Source organism: Dromiciops gliroides, chromosome 1 (assembly GCF_019393635.1).
Source record: "Dromiciops gliroides isolate mDroGli1 chromosome 1, mDroGli1.pri, whole genome shotgun sequence".
NCBI classification, from domain to species: Eukaryota; Metazoa; Chordata; class Mammalia; order Microbiotheria; family Microbiotheriidae; genus Dromiciops; species Dromiciops gliroides.
In genome coordinates, this window is record NC_057861.1 from 85,773,496 (window position 1) to 85,795,607 (window position 22,112).

The window sequence follows — 22,112 nt, forward strand, 5'->3', positions numbered from 1 at the left end:
TACGACTTTAGGCAAATTATTGTTAGCAGCCCATGTTAGGGACATTCCATCCATGGCCCTAGCCCTGTCCCCCTGGCCAAGAGCCAGTCTTTCCTATATCAATTAGATAAAAGATTTTGCTTATAGTAATTTCCTTTAGAAATTAAAAAAAATGTTAATTTCTATTACCCTCCCCTATCAATACTATTGACACCTTTTTGGTTCTAAGAAAAAAATAGAAAATGAAGTCATTGAAACAGATTTTATATATGTACTTGGATATGAATTTGAATTAAATGATTGGATTTTAATCATAATGCCCTAGAATTTATGTATTCTTTCATTTCCCCTTTCTGCAGAATATGACAGATACCTAGCATCTAGCAAAACCATGGCAGCTGCTTACCTTGACCCAAACTTGAATCACGCCCCAAGTTCAAGTACAAAGACACACCTCAGTACGGGGATGGAGCGTTCTCCTGGGGCAATGGAGCGAGTATTAAAAGTCTTTCATTATTTTGAAAATAGTAGTGAGCCAACCACATGGGCCAGTATTATCAGGCATGGAGATGCCACTGACGTCAGGGTAAGTAAAATTTTCCATCAGATAAAATGAATGTAATGCTAAAAAAATCAAAGCAAAATAATTTTAATTTGAAGTGACAAACTGCAAATAAATGTTAAAATTCCATATAACACATAGTGTGCATGATGTGTGATGGGTATGTAAGACAGAGACTTAAAGTATATAACATTTAACAAATTAGATATATTTTATTTTTTCCACTTACATGTGAAGATAGTTTTCAACATTTATTTTTTATAAGATTTTGAGTTCCAAATTTTTCTCCTTCCCACTCTCCCCTCCCCTTTCCCCAAGACAGCAAACAATCCTATATAGGTTATACAATTGCAGTAACGTTAAACATATTTCCCCTTAGTCATATTGCGAAAGAAGAAACAGAACAAAAGGAAAAAATGGGGTAAAAACAAAGAAAGTGAAAATTTTATGCTTCAGTCTGCATTCAGACTCCCTCTGTTCTTTCTCTGGATGTGGAGAGCATTTTCCATCATGAGTCTTTTGGAACTGTCTTCGATCATTGTATTGCTGCTAAGTCTATCATGGTTGATCAACTCACAGTGTTGCTGTTATTGTGTACAATATTCTTCTGTTTCTGCTCACTTCACTCAGCATCAGTTCATATAAGTCTTTCCAGGTTTTTCTGAAATGAGTCTACTCATTACTTATAGCACAATAGCATTCCATTGTATTCCTATACCACAACTTGTTCAGCCATTCCCTAGTTGACGGGCATCCCCTCAGTTTCCAGTTCTTTGCCACCACAAAAAGAACTGCTATAAATACTTTTGACCATGTACGTCCTTTCCCCTTTTTTATAATCTCTTTGGGATACAGACTTAGCAGTGGTATTGCTGAATCAGAGTATTCATAGTTTGATTGCCCTTTGGACATAGTTCCATATTGCTCTCCAGGATGGATGGATCAGTCTGCAACTCCACTAGCAATCCATTAGTGTTCCAATTTTCCCCACATTTCCAACATTTATCATTTTCCTTTTCTGTCATATTAGCTAATCTGATACATGTGAGGTACTACCTTAGACTTGTTTTGTTTTGCATTTCTCTAATCAGGACTGATTTGGAGTATTTTTTCATATGATTGTAGATAGCTATAATTTCTTTTTTTAAAGTTTTATTTATTTATTTATTTTTAGTGAGGCAGTTGGGGTTAAGTGACTTGCCCAGGGTCACACAGCTAGTAAGTGTTAAGTATCTGAGGCCAGATTTGAACTCAGGTACTCATGACTCCAGGGCCAGTGCTCTATCCACTGTGCCACCTAGCTTCCCCGATAGCTATGATTTCTTCATCTAAAAACTGCCTGTTCATATCCTTTGACCATTTATAAATTAAGGATTGACTTGTATTCTTGTAAATTTGACTCCGTTTTCTATACTATTTGAGAAATGAGGCCTTTATCAGAAACACTTGCTATAAAAATTGTTTCCCAGCATTGTAACATTTTAAGAAGAAAAATAAAGACATTAAATTGTGTATTGCCCTAACAAAGATATTGATACCCTGTTCCTTTTTTATTGTATAAAAGGGAAGGGGCTAGGGACCAGCCCTATCATTACAATGATGTAAGGAACTTACAGGTGAAGAAAGTGCCTCTTCCAACGCACCTTGGCATTTATTCTACTATTTCATGTCTTGAAAAGTTGCCTAGAGCAAACACAAGAGGAGCCCTGTCACAGAGGACCCAACCAGATTAAAATGTAATTGGGAAATAGTTAACAAGCTAAATAAAAATACCATAGAACATATATAATGTTAATATGTGGTTTTCTTCTCTCTCTCTCTCTTTTGGTGAGGCAGTTGGGGTTAAGTGACTTGCCCAGGGTTGCTTAGCTAGTAAGTGCCAAGCGTCTGAGGCTGGATTTGAACTCAGGTCCTCCTGAATCCAGGGCTGGTGCTCTATCCACTGTACCACCTAGCTGCCCCAATATGTGGTTTTCTAAGTCACTATTCAGCCCTCAGGGATCCTCTTTCTATTGGAGTTTGACACCACTAACTTAGAGCATTGAGTGTCTTTACCAAGGCAGCCAGTCTATATCAGAGGCAAGACTTTCACCCAGGTATTTATAACTTCATAGTCAGATATCTATCCCAGGCAGTCTTGCTTGTCATATAGAAAGAAAAGAAATACCTTAAATTATTGTACATATACACATATATAATATTAATCTTTTGAAGATGGGAGAAAGACTACGAAATCTGTTCAGAAATTGCCCATACACGACAAGATATAGTAATAGAAAGTAACTGGAGGGGGGCGGGGGGAGAAGAATGGTGCTTGATCATCTTGATCTTTCTTTAGATCTTCATAAACCTGATTTATCTCATCTCTGTGCTCCTAGACTGTCAGGTCCTTTCCATCTTCTGGTCTTTTTCATTCTTAACTCTAGGTAAAATAGAGAGTATCTCCTTGATACTTAAGGCTTTTGTGTTATGAGGTAATGTTTAATTTGATTTTTGTATTTTTCATAGCTAGTATTTACGTGTGAAACACTTCTTTGCCATCTAGAAAAAAAATATGTCAATTTCATTGGACCTACTATAAAACAGTAAGCTTTGTGATTTTTAAAGATTTAACAAATATTTTGATATTGTTAAGGGCTAAAATTCTAGCTAAACTGTCTAAAATATCTAATGAGTGGTCGCCAATAAATTATAAGCTTTAGCAAGAGTTAGACTTTTAAGCATTTATTAAGGATAATAAGAATTTGGTAAAGAGAGAGAAAGGCCTAGATTCCTATCTATTAAAGGGAGAGCACATTTCTAGCTCTGCTCTCCACCAGAGTCTAAAGGAAAGAGCGCGAGACTGAGCGCCAGTCTCTTCCTTCCTCCTCCCACTAGCCCGCGTCACTTCCTGACGCCAAAGAAAAGACTCCTGGTCTTGCCCTCAAAGACCTTCGCTTCATGGGCAGAACTCTTCTACAGTAAGTCTCCAGCAGGTGGCGTCATTCCAATCGTTACAATATGTTATGAATATAATAGAAAAAGTCTTATCAATTTAATATATGTTTAATATAAATAAGGTATTAATAAATTGGTATCTATATTATAATATTTATCTTCAGTAGTATTTTCTCCCAACTTGTGGGTAAAACAATTCATCTTGCAATTCTACAATCATGATTTTCATGTGATATAAATATAGAATTATATAGCAGGACAACCAAAAAAGTTTTACTTTCCTTTATTTTCAATTAAATCATAAAAGTTATGATATCTTAAACAGAGTGTCATATAGAAATCTTAAACTCAATATGTCTAAAAACTGATTACCTTTCTCCTCCAATCCCTCACCTGTTCTTTACTTCCCTTTTACTGTTGAGGGTGTCATAGTCCTACCAGTCACCAGGCTTACAACCTATCATGCCTGAATTCTCACTCTTGTATCCAGTCACATGCTCTTGTATCCAATCAGTTGCCAGTTCCTGTTATTTTTACCTTTGCATTATTTCTCATCTATGCCCCACATCTTTTTTCTGATACTGGAACCCCCCTGCCTCGGGCCCTCAGCACGTTATACTTGGATTGGTGCAGTCATTTTTTGGTTAATCTTCCTGCCTCAAATCTCTCACCACTCCAGGCCATCCTCCACTCAGCTGTCAAAGTGATCTTCCTTGAATGAAAGTCTGACCACATCAATAGACTCCAGTGGCTTCCTATTACCTCCAGTATTGAATATAACATCCTCATTTTGGCTTTTAAAGCCCTTTAAAACCTGCCACCTTCCTACCTTTTCTTTCTTATTTTTAGTCTCCACTATATATTGTGTAATACAGAGACACTAACTTCTTGGCTGTTCCTCACCTAAAACATTCCATCTTCAGATTCTGAGCATTTTCATGGGCTGTTCCCTATGCCTGAAATACTCTCCCTCTTCATCTCTGCCTAGCTTCAAGTTCCAGCTACAATCCCATCTTCTGTGGTAAAGCCTTTCCTGATCCCCCTTAATACTAGTTTCTTTCCTCTGTTGATTATCTCCATTTTATCCTGTATTTGACTTTTTATTGTCTCCCCCATTAGACTAGGAGCACCTTGAGGTCAGGGAGTCTCTTTTGCCTTTCTTTGTATCCCCAGTGCTTAGCATAGTCCCTGATGCATAGTAGGCACTTAATAAATACCTGCCATTTTATTAACTGTTATAGGCCTCCTTTAATATTATATATTTAACTCCTCCCTATTGGAACTCTAGCTCATTAATCCTTGATTTATATAAAAAAGAAAAAAAACAAAAACGTGTTGCATAAAACCTAAAAACCACCATTATTTGATTTACACATTTATATTTAAAAGAGGATTTTTTACCTTTTTAAAAAATGTCAAACAAAACAAATCATTTTACTTTTTGACTGTCTCTTAACAAATGGCCATGTCGATAAACATGGAAAAAAATCTTGGCTGTCACTCACTACAAATCGAATAGAATGACTTAAGAAAACAAAAGATGCTTAAGATATTTTTGGAAAAGAAACTATACCAAAGTCCCAGATGAAGCATTGCTCTCAGTTCTGTATTGAATGATAATTACAGCTATAGAAATGGGGGGGGGAAACCTCTCTTTCTCAGTGATGTTTATTCATCCAAGAAGGGAAAGGGGATAAAGCATTTTTATAGTTCTTACCACGTGCCAGGCACTGTGCTGTGGCATTTAGAAATGGTTGGAGAGACATAGCTTCTGGGTAATTTAATAATTTTTATTAATAAGGCAAGCATGTTTATTAATGAAAGGCTGGTCATTTGGCCATCTCCTTCTTAGACCAATGATCCCTCAGTGGTGGACTCACAGTTTATATGCCCTTTAAAGAGTAGGTGTTCCTGAAGGTGTCAGTCAACTCTGGTTAACACCTAATGAGAAAATTAGTATTACAGTGAGAGGGTGGGTTATTAATATGGGGGTCTTCAGGTATATGACTTGGACCACCCAAATTTTGGTCAAAAAGACATCAATTTTCATATTACCTGACAAAAAGGAGGATCCACATTTCCCCAAACCTTTCTGATCAAACACCATGACCAGTAATGCACCAATTAGCCCAAACTTAGTATTTCTTTTACTGTCTCTAATGAGATCCCAGCCATCCTGGCTGGGCATATATTTTAGAAAGATTTCCCACACTGGTTGATTTCTAGATAAGGAAGTAGAAAGGGGGAAAAACCTTGGTCCTAATACAATAATTAGTTATTAAATACGAGAGAGAAATAATCATTGCTCAGTGCTAAGCACTTTTTACAAATTTTAGCCCATTTCATCCTTACCATAACATTGAGAGTTAGGTGCTGTTGTTATTATCCCCATTTCATAGCTGAGGGAACTGAAACAGACATAGGTTAAGTGACTTCCCCAGGGTTACACTGCTGGTAAGTATCTGAGGCTGGATTTGAACTCAGAGAGATGTGCCCAGTGCACTCTCTACTGCATCACCAGCTGCCACCATGTGCTTATATGGCACTCGGAAAGGAGAAAGTGTTTACCTTTGTACCATTGAAAATGTAAAACCTCAGTGAAAGAACTTCAACTTCACGGGTAGATTTTCTATGTAGAATTTATGGAAGGACATGAATAAGAAATACACAGTACGGAGAGGTGTTGATTTGTCATTGTCTTCAGTGGCCAGAAGCTGTGTTACTGTTGATGAGACCACAGATCCATCCAAGTGAAAAAGCTTAGTATTGAAGTATAGCCAAAGCCCACATGGCCTTCACTATCCATCCCAGCTCATCTTGTTTTGCAATTAACAGCACATTGCAATGTACAGATCCCCCTCAAAGTCCCCCTGATCGCCTCATAAACAATTTAGATGATCCTTGATGACTTGAGCAAAATAAGTACTTTTCATGATATTTAGTGCAGTGAAAAAAGAATTGGATTTTCCTCCAGAGGACTTGGGCTTAGATTCAAGATCTGCTCTTTGTGTAATTGTTGTCAAGTTGTTTGACCTCTTTTGACCTCTGCTTCCTTGGCTATCCAATGTAGGGGTTGGACTGGGTGTTCTCTAAAAGCCTTTCTAGTGCTCACGCGATTTGGAACCCTGTGAAGTACATGGTGAATTATTATTCTCATTTTAAAGGTGAGGAGATGGAGGCATAGAGTTAGAGATTTGCTAAGGGTTGCATAGGACATGTCATACTTGTGATTTGAAGCCTAGTCTTCTAACTCCATTTCCTTACTGTGTTGTTTCTGCTGTGGGGAGTTCTTGTACTAATACCAGGAAGAAGAGGGATATGGATTTGGTATCAGGAATTAATATGGTTAATCAGAGCATTTGCTGGCTTCTGGAGATGTGATGGCCTGTCAAGTGTTATCATGACTCATTTATTCTTTTTCCTCTCTTCTATTACACATGTGAATGAATGTTTCCAGAAGAAACCTAGAATGTATACTTAGTCCTCAAAAAGAAACTTAAGAATTTGGTATCACTTTTTTGTTTTCATCTCTCCTTCAATTTGAAAATTATTATTTTGTCGTAAAAAATGGTATAGAAGCAGTGAACAGTTGGTGGTGTAAATGATTTCTAAAGATTCCCCCTTTCCCCATCTTATAATTCTCTTGAACGCTTTGGCAGTACTCACTTGATTTTTTTCAAGCATTGAACTTCACTTTTTTAAACAGAATTTATCTTGTATTTGTAGACTTTTTATTAGGATAAAGAAAGTCAGTCATTTGGTAGGTCTTATAGGAGAGAGGTATGGTAAAGAATGCCTGGAAGGATTTCCCCCATTTTCTAATAGAATATTTGAATGTTATAAGCGCTATAATAATGGAATGTGTGTGGTAAGCATTGATAATACAGATTCATAGTTTTACCCATCTGATATAGCATTTCCAAATGAATTCTCAGTGCTCAGATTATTTTTGAAAATATTGCATCAAGTCCTGCAATGCAGTGTGTAGAATGCTGGACTTGTTGTCAGGAAGGCCTGAATTCAAATCCTACCTCAAGCTAGCTGTGTGACCATGGGCAACTCACTCCACATTCCTCAGCCACAGTTTCATCATCTGCATGATAGGAATAGTAATAGTACCTATCTCCCAGGGTTGTTTGTGCGAATTCTGTGAAACAATATTTGTAAAGTGTTTGGCAAATCCCAAGGTGCTATGCTAGATATCATTGGGGGGGGGGGCGGCAATGAGGGTTAAGTGACTTGCCCACGGTAACACAGCTAGCAAGTGTCTGAGGCCGGATTTGAGCTCAGGTCCTCCTGAATCCAGGGCCGGTGCTTTATCCACTGCGCCACCTAGTTGCCCCATCATCATATTAACACATTTTAGGAAAGACAGACAAGCTAGAGCTGTTCAGAGTAAGAGGCTAGGACAGTTCATGGCCTAGAGATCATCTCTTAAGAAGGATTTTAAAAAAATTAATAAAGTATTTTTTTCCCGTTACATGTAAAGATAGTTCTCAACTTTTGTTCATACAAGCTTTCCAATTTCAGATTTTTCTCCCTCCCTCCCCTCCCTCCCCCCTCCCCTAGACAGCAGGTAATCTGATATATATATATATATATATATATATATATATATATATATATATACACACACACATAATAACATAAATCCTATTTCTAAATTAGTCATGTTATAAGAGAAAAATCAGAGCAATGACGAAAAACCTCAAAATAGAAAAACAACAGCATCAAAACCAAAAGAAATAGCATGGTTCATTCAGCATCTATACCCCACAGTTTTTTTTTTTCCCCTGGATTTGGAGATCCTCTTCTATTATGAGTTCCCTGGAACTCTTTAAGAAGGATTTTTTAAGGAGTTGAGTATGGGTAATATAGAGATGATTGGTGTGTCATACATGATAGCTATCTTCAAAAATATGAAGGCTTATGTGGGGTAAAAATTATACTTGTCCTCTTGAACTCAGAGGACAAAACTAGGAGCAAAGGATATAAGTTACAGAGAGTAAGAAAAAGGAATGAAGGAAATAAGGAGTTATTAAAAAGTGGCTACTGTGTTCCAGGCAGTCTGCTCAGTACTTTACAGATACCTAAATTTGATCTTTGCAATGACCCTGGAGGTTGGTGTTGTTATTGTAATCCTTATTTTACAGTTGAGGAAACCGAGGCAGACAATGGTCAAGTGACTTGCCCAAGGTCACACAGCTAGTAAGGGTCTTGAGGTGGAATTTGAACTCAAGGCTTCCTGACTCCAGGCCCAGCAGTCTATCTATGGCATCACCTAGCTGCTATGACAATTAGAGCTGACCAAAAATGGAATGAATTACCATAAGCAGGTTGTGAGTTTTCTTTCACTAGAAGTGTTCAAGTTATATGACAACTTCTCAATAATATAGAAAGGATTCTTAGCCAAGTAGACTCTGGACCGGATAGTTGTTAGGGTCTTTTCCAAACAAGAATCTGTGACAATTTTATTTCTCGACTGGAAGAGGAAATAATAAAAGGAACTACTACTTTAGGCTGAATTTTGTCAACAGGGAGGAGCTAGTTGGTAAAATGGAAAGTAAGGAAATCTCATGAGAAAGTGCCCATGTCATCTTGATACTAGTAGCCAAGGAAAGAACTTATTTTTTATTAATAAGTTTTTATTGATGTCTTTAATGTCTTACATCATCATAGTTATCCCCAGTATCCTCCATTCCTCTTCCCCCCTCCCAGAGACCAATCTCATATAGCATATTGGATTTTATGAGAGAGAAAAGTATAAGCACAACAGATAATACATTGAAAAAAGTCTGAAAATAAGTACAATGTGTAATACCTATGGATGTCTTACGGCCTCATGAAGGGGTGGGTTGGGGGTGTCTTCATTTGTGTCCTGCTGGCTCTTTATAATTTTGTTATACCACTTGATTTGGGGGGATGTGTTCTTTCCGTTTATGTTGTTATAGTTAATGTGTACATTGTTTTCTTGACTCAACTTACTTTGCTCTGTATCAGTTTATATACATCCTTTCATGCTTCTCTGAATTCATCATATACATAATTTCTTAATGCACAGCAATATTTCATTACATTTACGTGCCACAATTTATTTAGCCATTCCTTAATTGATGGACATCTACTTTGTTTCCAATTCTTTGCTATCACAAAAAGTTCTACTAGAAAATATTTTGGTGTAAATGGAGACTTTCATATAACTGATAGCTCAAGGAAAGGAATTCTGAACCTAGACAATCATGTATACACTTTTTGTCTTTATATCACTTTCATTTTGGGGTGTATTCCTACTCCCTTTCCCTCCACAATTATCTATCCCTTGTAAGAAATACTAAATAAGAGACTTTTTAAAAATTCTGTAAAATTAAGCAATGCATGAACTTAGCCATGAAGTATAATTCACATAACCCTCCAATGGTTCCACATTTCCAAAAAGAAGGGAGAGGTACCTTTTTTCCTTTGTTGTTGGGGGCGCTAATCTTCATCACAAATTATACAGCATTCAGTTTTTACATTTATTCCTGTGGGGGGGAGGAGTGGGTTTTTTTAAGTTTTTGGTTTTTTTTAAAGTTCAGGACACATATAAAAGACATAGGAATAAATCTGAAGTTTTTGTCTTAGAAGGTATTCTTATGTCATAGAGATTTTAATAGGTGTACTCCAAGGTATTTTATGCATTTGGTAATTATTTTGAATGGGACCTCTATTATTCCCTCTTGGAGTTCAGTACATGATTCACAAATTTTCTCTCCTACCCAACTCTTACTCTTATACTAGGGAGTTCCAAAATACTTATTGACTCTCCTTCAAATTCCCAAATGACTCAATTCCTCAATTTACTCATTTCCTATGATCTACTACTCCACTCCATCTCAGTCACCCCAAAGATGATCATACCTATGATCTGCCATCACTGACTAATGGAAATCTCCATATTCAAGAATCCTGAAATACCTTATATCTGACCATAATCTGTTGGTTTGCCACTTCTTCCTCTGCCTTCCCTTACCACATCATACTCTTTATTCTTGCCTTGATTGTGACTGCCAATCCCTTGATCTTTCAGTTCTCTCCTAAGCTATCTCTTCTTCACTTGCCACTCTCTCTTCTTTCCCCAAACTTGACCCTTTGGTAAACCAGTTCAACTCTACGCTGTCTCTTCTCTTGAATCTCGCCCCCTTATCATATCACCAGTTGAACCTCACTATGCCTCAACCTTGGATGACTTCCATCATCTGCTACCTTTGCATCTACACACATACTGCTGAATGAAAGTGGAGAAAATTACATAATTATTTGTACTAGATCCGTTACAAATTGATGTTACGGAACCATAGCTGGGTCCTTACTGCCACTAGACAATCTTTTTACATCTCCCATATCAACTCTGTCATATTCTCCAGAGCACATCTTCTACATCTTTTTATTTTTCCTCAAACCTACCATGGCTCCCCCCGTTCCCATTCTCAAAGATGAAAACCTTGCTTCATACTTTACAGAAAAAATATTGAGGACATTTGCCTTAAGCTCTTTTCTCACCTTTTCCTCATCTCATATGATACAAATGCCTTCTGCCCCATCTCCTCCTTTACTCCTGTCTCACATAAAGTGGACTTACTCCTTACCAAGGCCTTCTCCTCTACCTGCACAATCATCTTCTCTGACAGATCACCCCTTCTGTCATCCACACTCTTATCTTTAATTTCTCAGTCCATTGACTCCTTTACTACTGTCTACAAATATTCCTTTGTCTCCTAAATCCTCAAAAAACCCCACTTGATCCTTCCATTGCCCACTAGCTATCTCTTCTGCTCTTTGTGACTAATTCTTTGAGGAGGCCATCTGTAAGAGATTTCTTCAATTTCTCTCCTCCCTCCTTCTTTCTTTCCTTCTTTCCTTCCTTCTTTCCTTCCTTCTTTCCTTCTTTCCTTCTTTCCTTCTTTCCTTCCTTCCTTCTTTCTTTCTTTCTTTCTTTCTTTCTTTCTTTCTTTCTTTCTTTCTTTCTTTCTTTCTTTCTTTCTTTCTTTCTTTCTTTCTTTCTTTCTTTCTTTCTTTCTTTCTTTCTTTCTTTCTTTCTTTCTTTCTTTCTTTCTTTCTTTCTTTCTTTCTTTCTTTCTTTCTTTCTTTCTTTCTTTCCAGGCAATGGGGGTTAAGTGACTTGCCCAGGGTCACACAGCTAGTAAGTGTCAAATGTCTGAGGCCGGATTTGAACTCAGGTCCTCCTGAATCCAGGGCCGGTGCTTTAGCCACTGCGCCACCTAGCTGCCCCCTCTCACTTTCTTTTTAACCTCTTACAATCTACTTTCCTAACTGATCATTCCATCAAAACTTTCTCTCCAGTTACCAGTGATTTCTTTTTGCCAAATTCAATGGCCTTTTCTTAGTCTTCATTCTTCTTGACCCCTGCAGCCTTTGACACTGTTGATTACTCTCTTCTTGATACCCTCTTCTCTAGGTTTTAATACTGCTCTTTCTGCTTCTCTTTCTACCTATCAAACCAACTGCCCCAAGTCTCTTGCTGGATCATCTTCCAGATTTCACCTTTTAATCATACATTGCCCAGTACTTTGTCATGAGTCCTCTTTTCTTTTCCTTCTATGTTACTTCATGTATTAAGGTCAGGTAGGTGGCACAGTGGATAGAGCACTGGCCCTGGAGTGAGGAGGACCTGAATTCAAATCTGGCCTCAGACCCTTGACACTTACTAGCTGTGTGATCCTGGGCAAGTCATTTAGCCCTAATTGTCTCAAAAACATCCGGGGCCCTCTCCAGTTGGCCTGATGTATATCTTAGTACTACATCCAAATGGCTCTGGAGGAGAGAGTGAGGGTTTTGACTTTACACAGCCCTCCTTCACTTAAATCCGGTTCACTGCAAGTCCTGACATCACCCCCATCACTATGTCATTGTCCTCTTTGAGAATGAATGACAAACAACTTCATGTTTTTATCCACAGCTCCTGTGGATTTAGTGATTATTTTTCTGCTGCTGATTCTCAAATCTACTTATCATGCCCTAAACTTTCTACTAACCTTCAATCTCACATCTCCAAACTCAACACATCCAAACCTGAATGTATTATCTTCTCCTTAAGCCACCCTCCCCTCCACTTCCCAAACTTCCTATTACTATAGAAGGCCCTACCATTCTTCCAGCCTTGAAACTTGTCATCCTGCTTTCCTCAGTATCTCCCATATCCAATCTGTTGCCAAGGCCTGTGCATTTCACCTTTGCAACATCTCTTATATATGCCCCCTTCTTCAATACAACCACTACCTCATCACCTCATCACCTCGTGCTTGGACTGTTGCAATAGCCTCCTGGTGAGTTTGCCTGCCTCAAGCCTCTCACCTTTCCAATCCATCCTCCATTCAGCTACCAAAGTGATTTTCCTAAAATGCATGTCGCACCCTTGCTCAGTGTACTCTAGTGGTCCCCTGTTCCCTTTAGCATCAAATGCAAAATCTGCGGTTTGGCATTTGGAGGCCCCTGTCATCTTTTCAGGTTTCTTATACCCTACTCTCTACCACATATTTTTGGATCTAGTGACATTAACCTCTTTACTGTTCCATGAAGGAAACTGTTCATGTCACAGTTTGAGGCATTTTCTCTGGCTGGCCCCCATCTTAGAATGATCTCCCTCCTCATCTCTGCTTCTTGGCTTCCGTTAAGTCCCAACTAAGATGTTGTCTTGTATAAGAACCCTTTCCCAACTCCTCTTAATTCTAATGCCTTCTCTCTGTTCTTCCTACATAGAATTTATTTAGACATTTATTTGCTCATTGTTTTCCCCATTAGATTGTGGGTTCCTTATGCCTCTTTTTATCATTTCTAGTGCTTATCACAATGCCTGGCACAGAGCAGCTGCTAAATAAATGTTTATTGGCAGATCTATTTTTAACCTGATAATCAATAGTGCCTAATAATTCCTTCTGTTGCATTCCTACTGATTCAGATGAAGTAAGCAGTGAACTTTCTCATGTATGACCAACATTGTCATTTGCATCCAATAGTGTGTTTTTTGGGTGATAGTCTTCTAGACCTACTTTGAACAGTTTGGAAACTTCAAAGAGTTGTAAGCATTCGACTTGAATGATGCAACAAACTTCCTATTTTTCATAGATGCCTGAATTTTTGATACTTCTTTGACCTTTGAATGTTTGTTTATACCCTTTATTATACCGTGATTTACTTTCATAATCTGGTCACCTTACTGAACTGATCTGAATCCTTAATAGTTAGTCAATAAATACTTATTAACCCTCTATTATATATCTGGTACATATCAATAAAGTAGGTGCATAAAACATATAGACAGAATAGATGGAAAGTAATCTTAGAGGGGAAACACTAGCAGCTTGGAGGACCCAGGAAAGGTGTCCTACAGAGAGGGTGGCCTTCAAGCCAAGGGCTAAAAGAATCTGGTGATTCTAAGGGGTAGAAGGGATGTGGGAACAGCAATTTAGGCATAGAAGACATGAAGCACAAAACACAGTGATAGGAAATGACATGTCCTGTGAGAGGAACAGCAAGTAGGCCAGTCTTGTCTGGGTTGTAGAGTGTGTGGAAGGAGGGAAATTTGTAGAATAGGCAAGGATCTTAAGAAAATCTTCCTAACAATCACAGTGACCCAAAATAGGAAGAGATGTTAGTAGGTTCTTTCTCACTAGAGATCTTCAAGCAAAGGCTTGTTGTGTATATGGGCTATAGAATAGGAAAGAGCTTTGAATGCCTGAGTGGTTGATCCTAGAAGTAATAGTAGAGTCTGTTGAGTAGGGTGTAACATGGTCATATCTATGCTTAGGAAAATCCTTTTGGCAGCTGGATAAAGGGTAGATTAGGATGAGGAGAGGCTTGAGACAGGAAGGCCAGTTAGAAAATTATTGAAATAAGATCATTTGAGTTTATTTTTAGTGTCTGTCAGTGTTGAAAGGAAGAAAGAAATTATATAACTATCATTGTAATGTAATTTACAGGAAGAGAGTCTGGCACATGTGCTACACTCAAACAAGATTTCGTGGCAGTTTAGTATAATACTCGCTTTGAAAGTATCACTTCTGTTCCCATAACAAATTATTTTTCTCAGTTTGGAATGTTGCTGCATCTAATCAGAATTGGCAAACAAGGAGGTCCTTGGAATACCACTTTTGAGGAGTAAATAAACTAAAACAACATACCCACCTCAATCAAACATAATCAGGTAGTTTCTAAGGCCATTCTTAAGACTGGCCTCTTTTTGGAAACCCTCCTCTGCTGTCCATCTCTTTGAGATCTTTTCCTCCTCTAGATTCTGACAGTACTTACTGTCTGTGCTGCATACTACATCCCTCCTGTGTTGTCATTTAAGTTTTTTCCTTTGTGAAAATCTTGTCTTCCTAAGCAGATTTTTAAGCCTTTTAAGGATAGAGATCATATCTTATTTATCCTTTTATCTCCCACAACTTCTAGCCTAATGCTGAATATAGTTCTTGCTTAGAAAATACTTGAGTAAAGAAGGAACTTTAAGTACCACAGATGCGTTAGAATTAATGTTAAAATTAAAATTAACATTAGAATTAAGTTTGAAATTTTGTTTTCTAAATTCACTAGCTTATAAATACTAGCATTGATTATTTTAATAAGCAGCTTTGCATTTGAAAAGCATTATCAGTATCATCCAAAGTATTTACTAAACCCCTTAGATGACAATGTTGACATTGGGTTTTGTTTAATTAATGACTAAAAATACACAAATGCAAGACCAACATTCCTTTCTCCCCAGTATATGTACATGTATACCGTCTATGTAAAGTTTTTATTTAAAATAATTTGACAGCTTAAACTAAAGTACCTAGATGGATTTTGTTTTCCCAAAGATTACAAAAAAGGAAATTATAATTCCCAATAAAATGTAGGTATAGTTTTAAAACTTGATAATGATAAAATTTATAATGCCTGACTTTATTATAAATGTAGAACTTATAATAAATGTTTGTAATAAGTGTACTTTCTTTTTGTGGGGGGGCACATTTCAGGGCATCATTCAGAAGATAGTGGACAGTCACAAAGTAAAGCATGTGGCCTGTTATGGATTTCGACTCAGTCATCTTCGTTCGGAGGAAGTTCACTGGCTACATTTGGATATGGGTGTTTCCAATGTGAGAGAAAAATATGAACTAGCCCACCCACCGGAAGAGTGGAAGTAAGCTTAAACTTTCCATTTTGATGTGATGCCGACTCACTGTATGTTTTAAAATGTATATGTGAGCCAGAAATCCTTTCTTAACTTGACTTCCGTCTCTTTTCTAAAGATACCTCACAACTGACTCGTCTTTATTAATTATTCTGTGCAGCAATTCTCTTTTTCATATATCTGCAAGAGGGCTACCTAATTCCCTTATTAGTGTAGCAGCAATTTATTTTACCTCATTATACTTAGTAAAATCTGGCACAGACTAAAAAGAATGGAATAGTATTTAATATTAATATAGGGAATTATAGTCAGAAGGTAATCAAGACATGATCTTGCAGGTGGCACTGAAGAGGCTGGTGCTGCAGTGATATGGATTATATAGACATCCTATCCCCCTCTTTTTCCCAAGATTCAGCTTGATAAACTAATACAAGATGATATTCTTAGAGCTAGTAATGCTTACCTTTTTTTTTTTTTTTTTTGAAACTTCAGAGATCTATAATTTTATCTCTTTGGCAACATCCTCCAACAGCATAGATAGGTTAGTAGATTTTCACTGAGTGTTGCTTCACCTTTTAGAACAGCTTGTTAATGAGCCTTTCTAAGCTTAATTTGGTTAGTTTTCAAGCATAGTCTTTTTCTGGTATGATCTTCCAAAACTTAGGCCCTTTGGTAATGGCTTTTGAGAACTCACAGTTATCTTCACTCCACAATGAAACATCAAAATAAAACTCAAAGAACAGCGATATGGTGTGTACCTTGAAGAGCTTTATGTTTACAGTATGCTATGAGACCTTTCCTACCACACATAGCACTTCATCCCAGAACTCTCTAATATACTTATCATGTACAAGTGTGTGTTATACTTATTTGTGTTTGTTATTTCTTGTTTTGCTTGTAAACTCCGTGATGAGCAGGATTATTGTATTTACCTCTGTTCATAGTATACACATCGTAAATTTTTGTAGAATAAATTAAATGAATGAAAAAGTAATTGTAATGGTAGTTAGAAAAATGTTAGGTACATAGTAGAGGTCAAACAATCGCTTGAGAAATATAAGGAGGGGAGATTTATAGCAGGGTAATCAAGGAAGGGTTAATGGAACAGGTAGCATATGGGTTTGACCTCGAAGGATAGGAATGATTTTAAAAATTGGAGTTAGAAGAAATTGTATTCCAGTCATGTAGGCTGACATAGGACATAGAAGCCACCATTCAGTCAAACCATAAGAATTCAGTAAGCACCGTGTGCTAAGTGTTGGGGATGAAAAAAAATAAAAGCAATCCCTTCCTATAAGGAGCTTACATTCTATCAGAGAAGACAACATATGCACATATCACAAATACGAAATAAACATATATGAAGCAAATCTTGGGTAATTTATGAGGAGGTGGGGGAGACCAATATAGTACAATTGGATCAGAAAAGTCCTCATGTGAGGTAGAAGTGAAGGAGTGCATTCCAGGCATAGAAACATTCTATACAAATGTATGGACTCGGGAGATGAAATGTTATGGAAGGAGTAGGGAAAAAAACTAGCAAAGAGTATGTGAACGGGGAATCCTAAGGCTGTAAAAATAGGTAGGTGCCAGGTTGTATAGGACTTCAAATGTTTATCAGAATAATTTGTGTTTGCTTCTAAAGACAGTAGGGGAGTTTGGAAACTGGAGTTTATGAAGTACAGAGGTGCCATAGTCAGACTTGTGCTGTAGGAAAACCTCTTTGTCAGCTGAATGTGGACCTGATTCTCAAATCTATTTATCCAACCATAACGTCTCTTCTGACCTCTAGTTCCCAACTGCCTTTTGGATATCTCAAACTGGATGTTCCATAGACATCTTAAATGCCACATGTCCAAAACTGAACTTACTACCTTTGCCCCCCAAACCTCCTTCTCTTTTCTTAAGTCCTCGCTATAATTGTTGAGAGGATCAACATTGCTGGTTGCTCTGGATCACAAAATAGATATTATCTTTGATTCTACACTCTCTTTTCACTGCTCCTATCCAATCTGTTGCCAAGTCCTGTCTACTTCATCTTTGTAACAGCCCTAGTAAACATTCCTATCCCTCCTCTAACACTGCTACCACCCTGATGCAGGCCTTCATCACTTCATACCTGGACATTGTAGTAGCCTTCTGGTTGGTTTTCCTTCCACAAGTCTCTACCCACTCCAGTCCATTTCCCACCTAGCTGTTAAATTGATATTCCTAAAGTAACTCTATTCAATAAGCTTTAGTGCTTCCTGTTACCTTCAGGGTCACATATAAAACCTTTTGCTTAGCTTTCTAAACCTCTTCATAACCTTGCTTCTTCCTGCCTTTCTAGTTATCCCACACCATATATTCTACAGTCCAGTGATGTAGTCCTCTTTTCTGTTCCTTACACCATTTCTTCACTCTGCATTTTCATTGGTTGTCCCCCCGACTGGAATTCTTTCCTTCTTTACCTCCATATCCTGGCTTCCTTGCTTTCCTTCAAGTCTCAGCTAAAAGCCCACCTTCTATAAGAATCTTTTCCCAGTCTTTTGGGGGGGGGCAGTGAGAGTTGCCCACCTTCTATAAGAATCTTTTCCCAGTCTTTTGGGGGGGGGCAGTGAGAGTTAAGTGACTTGTCCAGGGTCATACAGTTTGTACATGTCATATGTCTGAGGTGGATTTGAACTCAGGTACTCCTGACTCCAGGGCCAGTGCTCTTATCCACTGCACCATCTAGCTGCTCCCCCCACAGTCATTTTTAATGTTAATACTTTCCCTCCAACATATCCTGACTATCTTATTTGTACATAGTTGTTTGCATTTTGTCTCTCTAATTTGACTGTGAGCTCCTTGGCAGCAAGGACTGTTTATCTCTTTTTCTACCTCCTTTCTTTATATCTCCAGCACTTAGCTCAGTGCCTGACACATAGCGGGTGCTTAATAAATCATTGTTGATTTGACATGACTTGGAGGATGGATTGGAGTGGGGAAAGACAAGGCTAGAAAGCCAATTAGGAGGCTGTTGGAATAGTTCAGGCAAGAGGTAATGAAGACTTGAACCAAGGTAGTTGTGGGGAAGGGAAGGGAGGGGATAAGCATTTATATAGTGCCTACTAAGTGACAGATACTGTATTAAGAGCTTTTACAGATATCTTACTTGATCCTCACAACAACTCTGTGAGATAGGTATTAATGGAGAGAAGAGAACTTATGCAAGAGATGTCATACATGTGAAATTGGCAAAATGTGGTGATTAATTGGATATATGAGGTCATGGAGAATGAGAAATCAGGCATGATTCCAGGATTTCAAAAGTGAGTGACTGGTAGAATGATGGTATCCTTGACAGAAAATGGGAGGTTTGGAAATGGGTTAGGGATGGGAAGAAGGAATTTGAAATTTGAGAGGGGAACAGGGAGTGGTAATGAATTATGTTTTGATTATATTGATTTTGAAATGCCTACAGGGCATTCACTTCAAAATGTCCATTAGGCAATTGGGGATGCAAGACTGGATCTCATGACCCATGAGAATTGGGGTGTGTGTGTGTGTGTGTGTGTGTGTGTGTGTGTGTGTGTGTGTGTATGTGTGCGTGCGGGCGGGGCAGAAACAAAGGGAGAGGGAGAAGGAGAGGGGAAGGAGTCATCCATTATAATTGAACCTGTACAAGCTGTTGAGGTTACTGAGAAAGAAGAAAAAGAGGTAGGATAGTCTTAATACACCCACAGTTTGGGTGTACATATGGATGATAATGTAGCAAAAGAGACTGGGAAAGAGCAATTGAACAAACAAAAGGAAAAACAAGACAAAGAGTAACAGAAACTTAGTTAGCAAAGGACAGGGTGGTCAGCAGTATCAAATGCTTGGGACCAAGAAGGATAAGGATTTTTAAAAAGGCTTAACAATTAAAAGAATATTGGTAATTTTAAGGTGAGCAGTTTCTGTTAAGTGATGGTAGTTTTCTTATTTTGATAGATATTTCGTTCTAAAAATAAAAAAGTTACCATGCTTATGTGCATATCCTCTAGTTTTTTGTTTTGTTTTGTTTTGTTTGTTTTTGAAGTATATTGTTGCAAAATCAGATACCTGATGTATATATAATGATGCCTCTCGGTGATCAAGAAATGGTTAAATTATACTCATAGTTCACCATGACAATGAAGTATGTGCTAAATTTTAGAAAGATTTCCAGTAATACATGGTGAAAGTTTTTAAAGAAAGCTTCAGGTACTGGGAAACTTCACTTGTGAACAACCTTTACTCTCCTCTCCCCACAAGAGTGCCAGATAAATGAAGTCTTACTGTATATTTTGAAAGTTATCCAGAATTCTAAATTCTGTGATTTGAGAGCAAATTTTAGGAGAATTAACATCCTTTAGATTCTGAGAATCAGAGTATTTAGGTCTTATGCAAATTACTGGCTTTCTGTTCAAATAAACAAGAGCATTTCAGTTGCTATCAAGATGAAGCTCACATTCTACTACTTAGTGCTCTGCTGTTAAATGTTGGTCAGCAGTTCCTCACAAGCCAAAGAGGATTTTTTTTTCTAGTTCTTTGAAAAAAATGAGCTCTTTATGTAGAAGAAAGGTGTCTTTTTCAAGGGGGAAAAAAAAGCATCAATACTGAGATGAGAACACTGTCTAAAAACAAGACAGTGATTGAAAGCCTGGTTTGGTTTGGTTTTTTCTAAAATGGCATTTCACTTTCTCATTTTAAAAAAATGACTATTTTATTTTTAATTTATATTATTTATAATTTGGTATTTATAATATGAAATTTATTATTTAAAATATAATTTATGGCGCATTTTTACTATGGCTATATTGTGTTCAACATTAGTGAAGAATACTGCAACATTTTTCATTTATAAATTCATAGATTTAGAACTGAAAGAGACATTGGGTGGAACTTGTTCTGACTCACTGATTTTATAAATGAAGAAACTGAGACCCAAGGAGATTAACTAATTTACCCAAGATCATTCAGTGTAGCACATGATGGAAGGTTATTTAAAGTCAGGTTTCTGACTCTTATCTGGCATTCTTTGTTTTCACAATTTTAATCAGGTGATTGGTTGATTAGAAAAGGATATTAGCAATTAATATGTTCAAGGCACTGTACCAGGTGGGGATACAAATACTTAAAAATTACAACCACTACTCTACCTCAGTTTACATTCAACGGGGAGAATAAAACCTGGTCACAGATAAATTAATTCAAGAGGTGTGTGTGTGTGTGTGTGTGTGTGTGTGTGTGTGTGTGTGTGTGTGTGTGTGTAATATTAAATTATATAATGAAAACAGTAACGGGTGTGGGGGGTTTTTGGGGGGGGGCTGACGGCAATGGAGGAAAGTGGCTTGCCCAGGGGGTGTGGTAAAAAATTATTGTGGTATTGGCAGCTTTTGAAGGACCTCCCCTTTTGGGGGAGAAAAGATTTGACCTCCCTGAAGGGAGGTCAAAGGGCATTTCCGGAATGCTAAGCTCTTGGGGCACTTCCAGAACGCCAACTCTAGAGTGACTTCTGGAACGCATTCTATCATTAGCATTATTCTATCTATGCAGTAGACCAAGAGGAGAACTTCATATATCTCCTTATGAAATGCTTTTTGGTCACCCTCCTATCCAAGCTAAAACTTTTTCCCCAGTTTATACATCACTGGTGGGAGGGGATACTTCTGTTGCCTCCTATATACAGGAATTACAGACTAAGCTATGTGAACTCCATGAGGCAGGAGCTGCTGTACAAGCTGGTCCTTTAGAATTTTCCTTGCATAATTTAAATTCTGGAGACAAAGTGTATGTGTATATATATATATATATATATATATATATATATATATATATAATTTATTTTTTTAGTGAGGCAATTGGGGTTAAGTGACTTGCCCAGCTAGTAAGTGTGTGTTAAGTGTCTGAGGCCGAATTTGAACTCAGGTACTCCTGACTCCAGGACAGGTGCCCCGACAAGGTATATATTAAGAATTTTCAGCGAACCAGTGGAACCCAGCGCACTTGGGAGGGGCCTTTTCAGGTATTATTGACAACTCCTACTGCTTTTAAAATTGGAGAAAAAGAATCTTGGATTCATTGTTCTCATGTAAAGCCTGCACCATCTATAGGTAAAGAAATTTCAAATAGGACTCAAGTAGATGCTAAAGAGCAAAAAACCCTAAGAACAGCACCTGTTAAAGAACAAAGAACCCTAAGAAAGCCCAGGGACAATAAACAGTTACCATTTAATAACCCTACTAATCAGTTACTTGCTTTGGGACTCAGATGGAAATTGCCTTTTTAGGGCCCTGGGGGATCAGCTGGAAGGCCACCCTAGAAATCATCTCAGACACAGACAAGAATCTGCTTCTTATATGCTTAATCATAGAACTGATTTTGAGGCTTTTAGAGTGAATGACTCTCCTTTTGAAGAATATGTTGCTGAATTGAGACAACCGGGTACATGGGGTGGAAATGATATGATTGTAGCTT

The 22,112-nt window shown here is 37.7% G+C and overlaps 1 protein-coding gene across 17 annotated transcripts in view; it reads left to right on the forward strand.

The window, feature by feature from the left end:
• The window catches only part of PTK2 (protein tyrosine kinase 2), a 428,530-nt gene that overhangs the window by 151,008 nt on the left and 255,410 nt on the right, over positions 1 to 22,112 (forward strand). For all 17 annotated transcript variants that reach the window (XM_043978984.1, XM_043978985.1, XM_043979000.1 and 14 more), the window contains 2 exons: positions 339 to 565; positions 15,493 to 15,659. In XM_043978984.1, the coding sequence (XP_043834919.1) occupies positions 339 to 565; positions 15,493 to 15,659 (394 nt within the window). The remainder of the gene's footprint in view (positions 1 to 338; positions 566 to 15,492; positions 15,660 to 22,112) is intronic.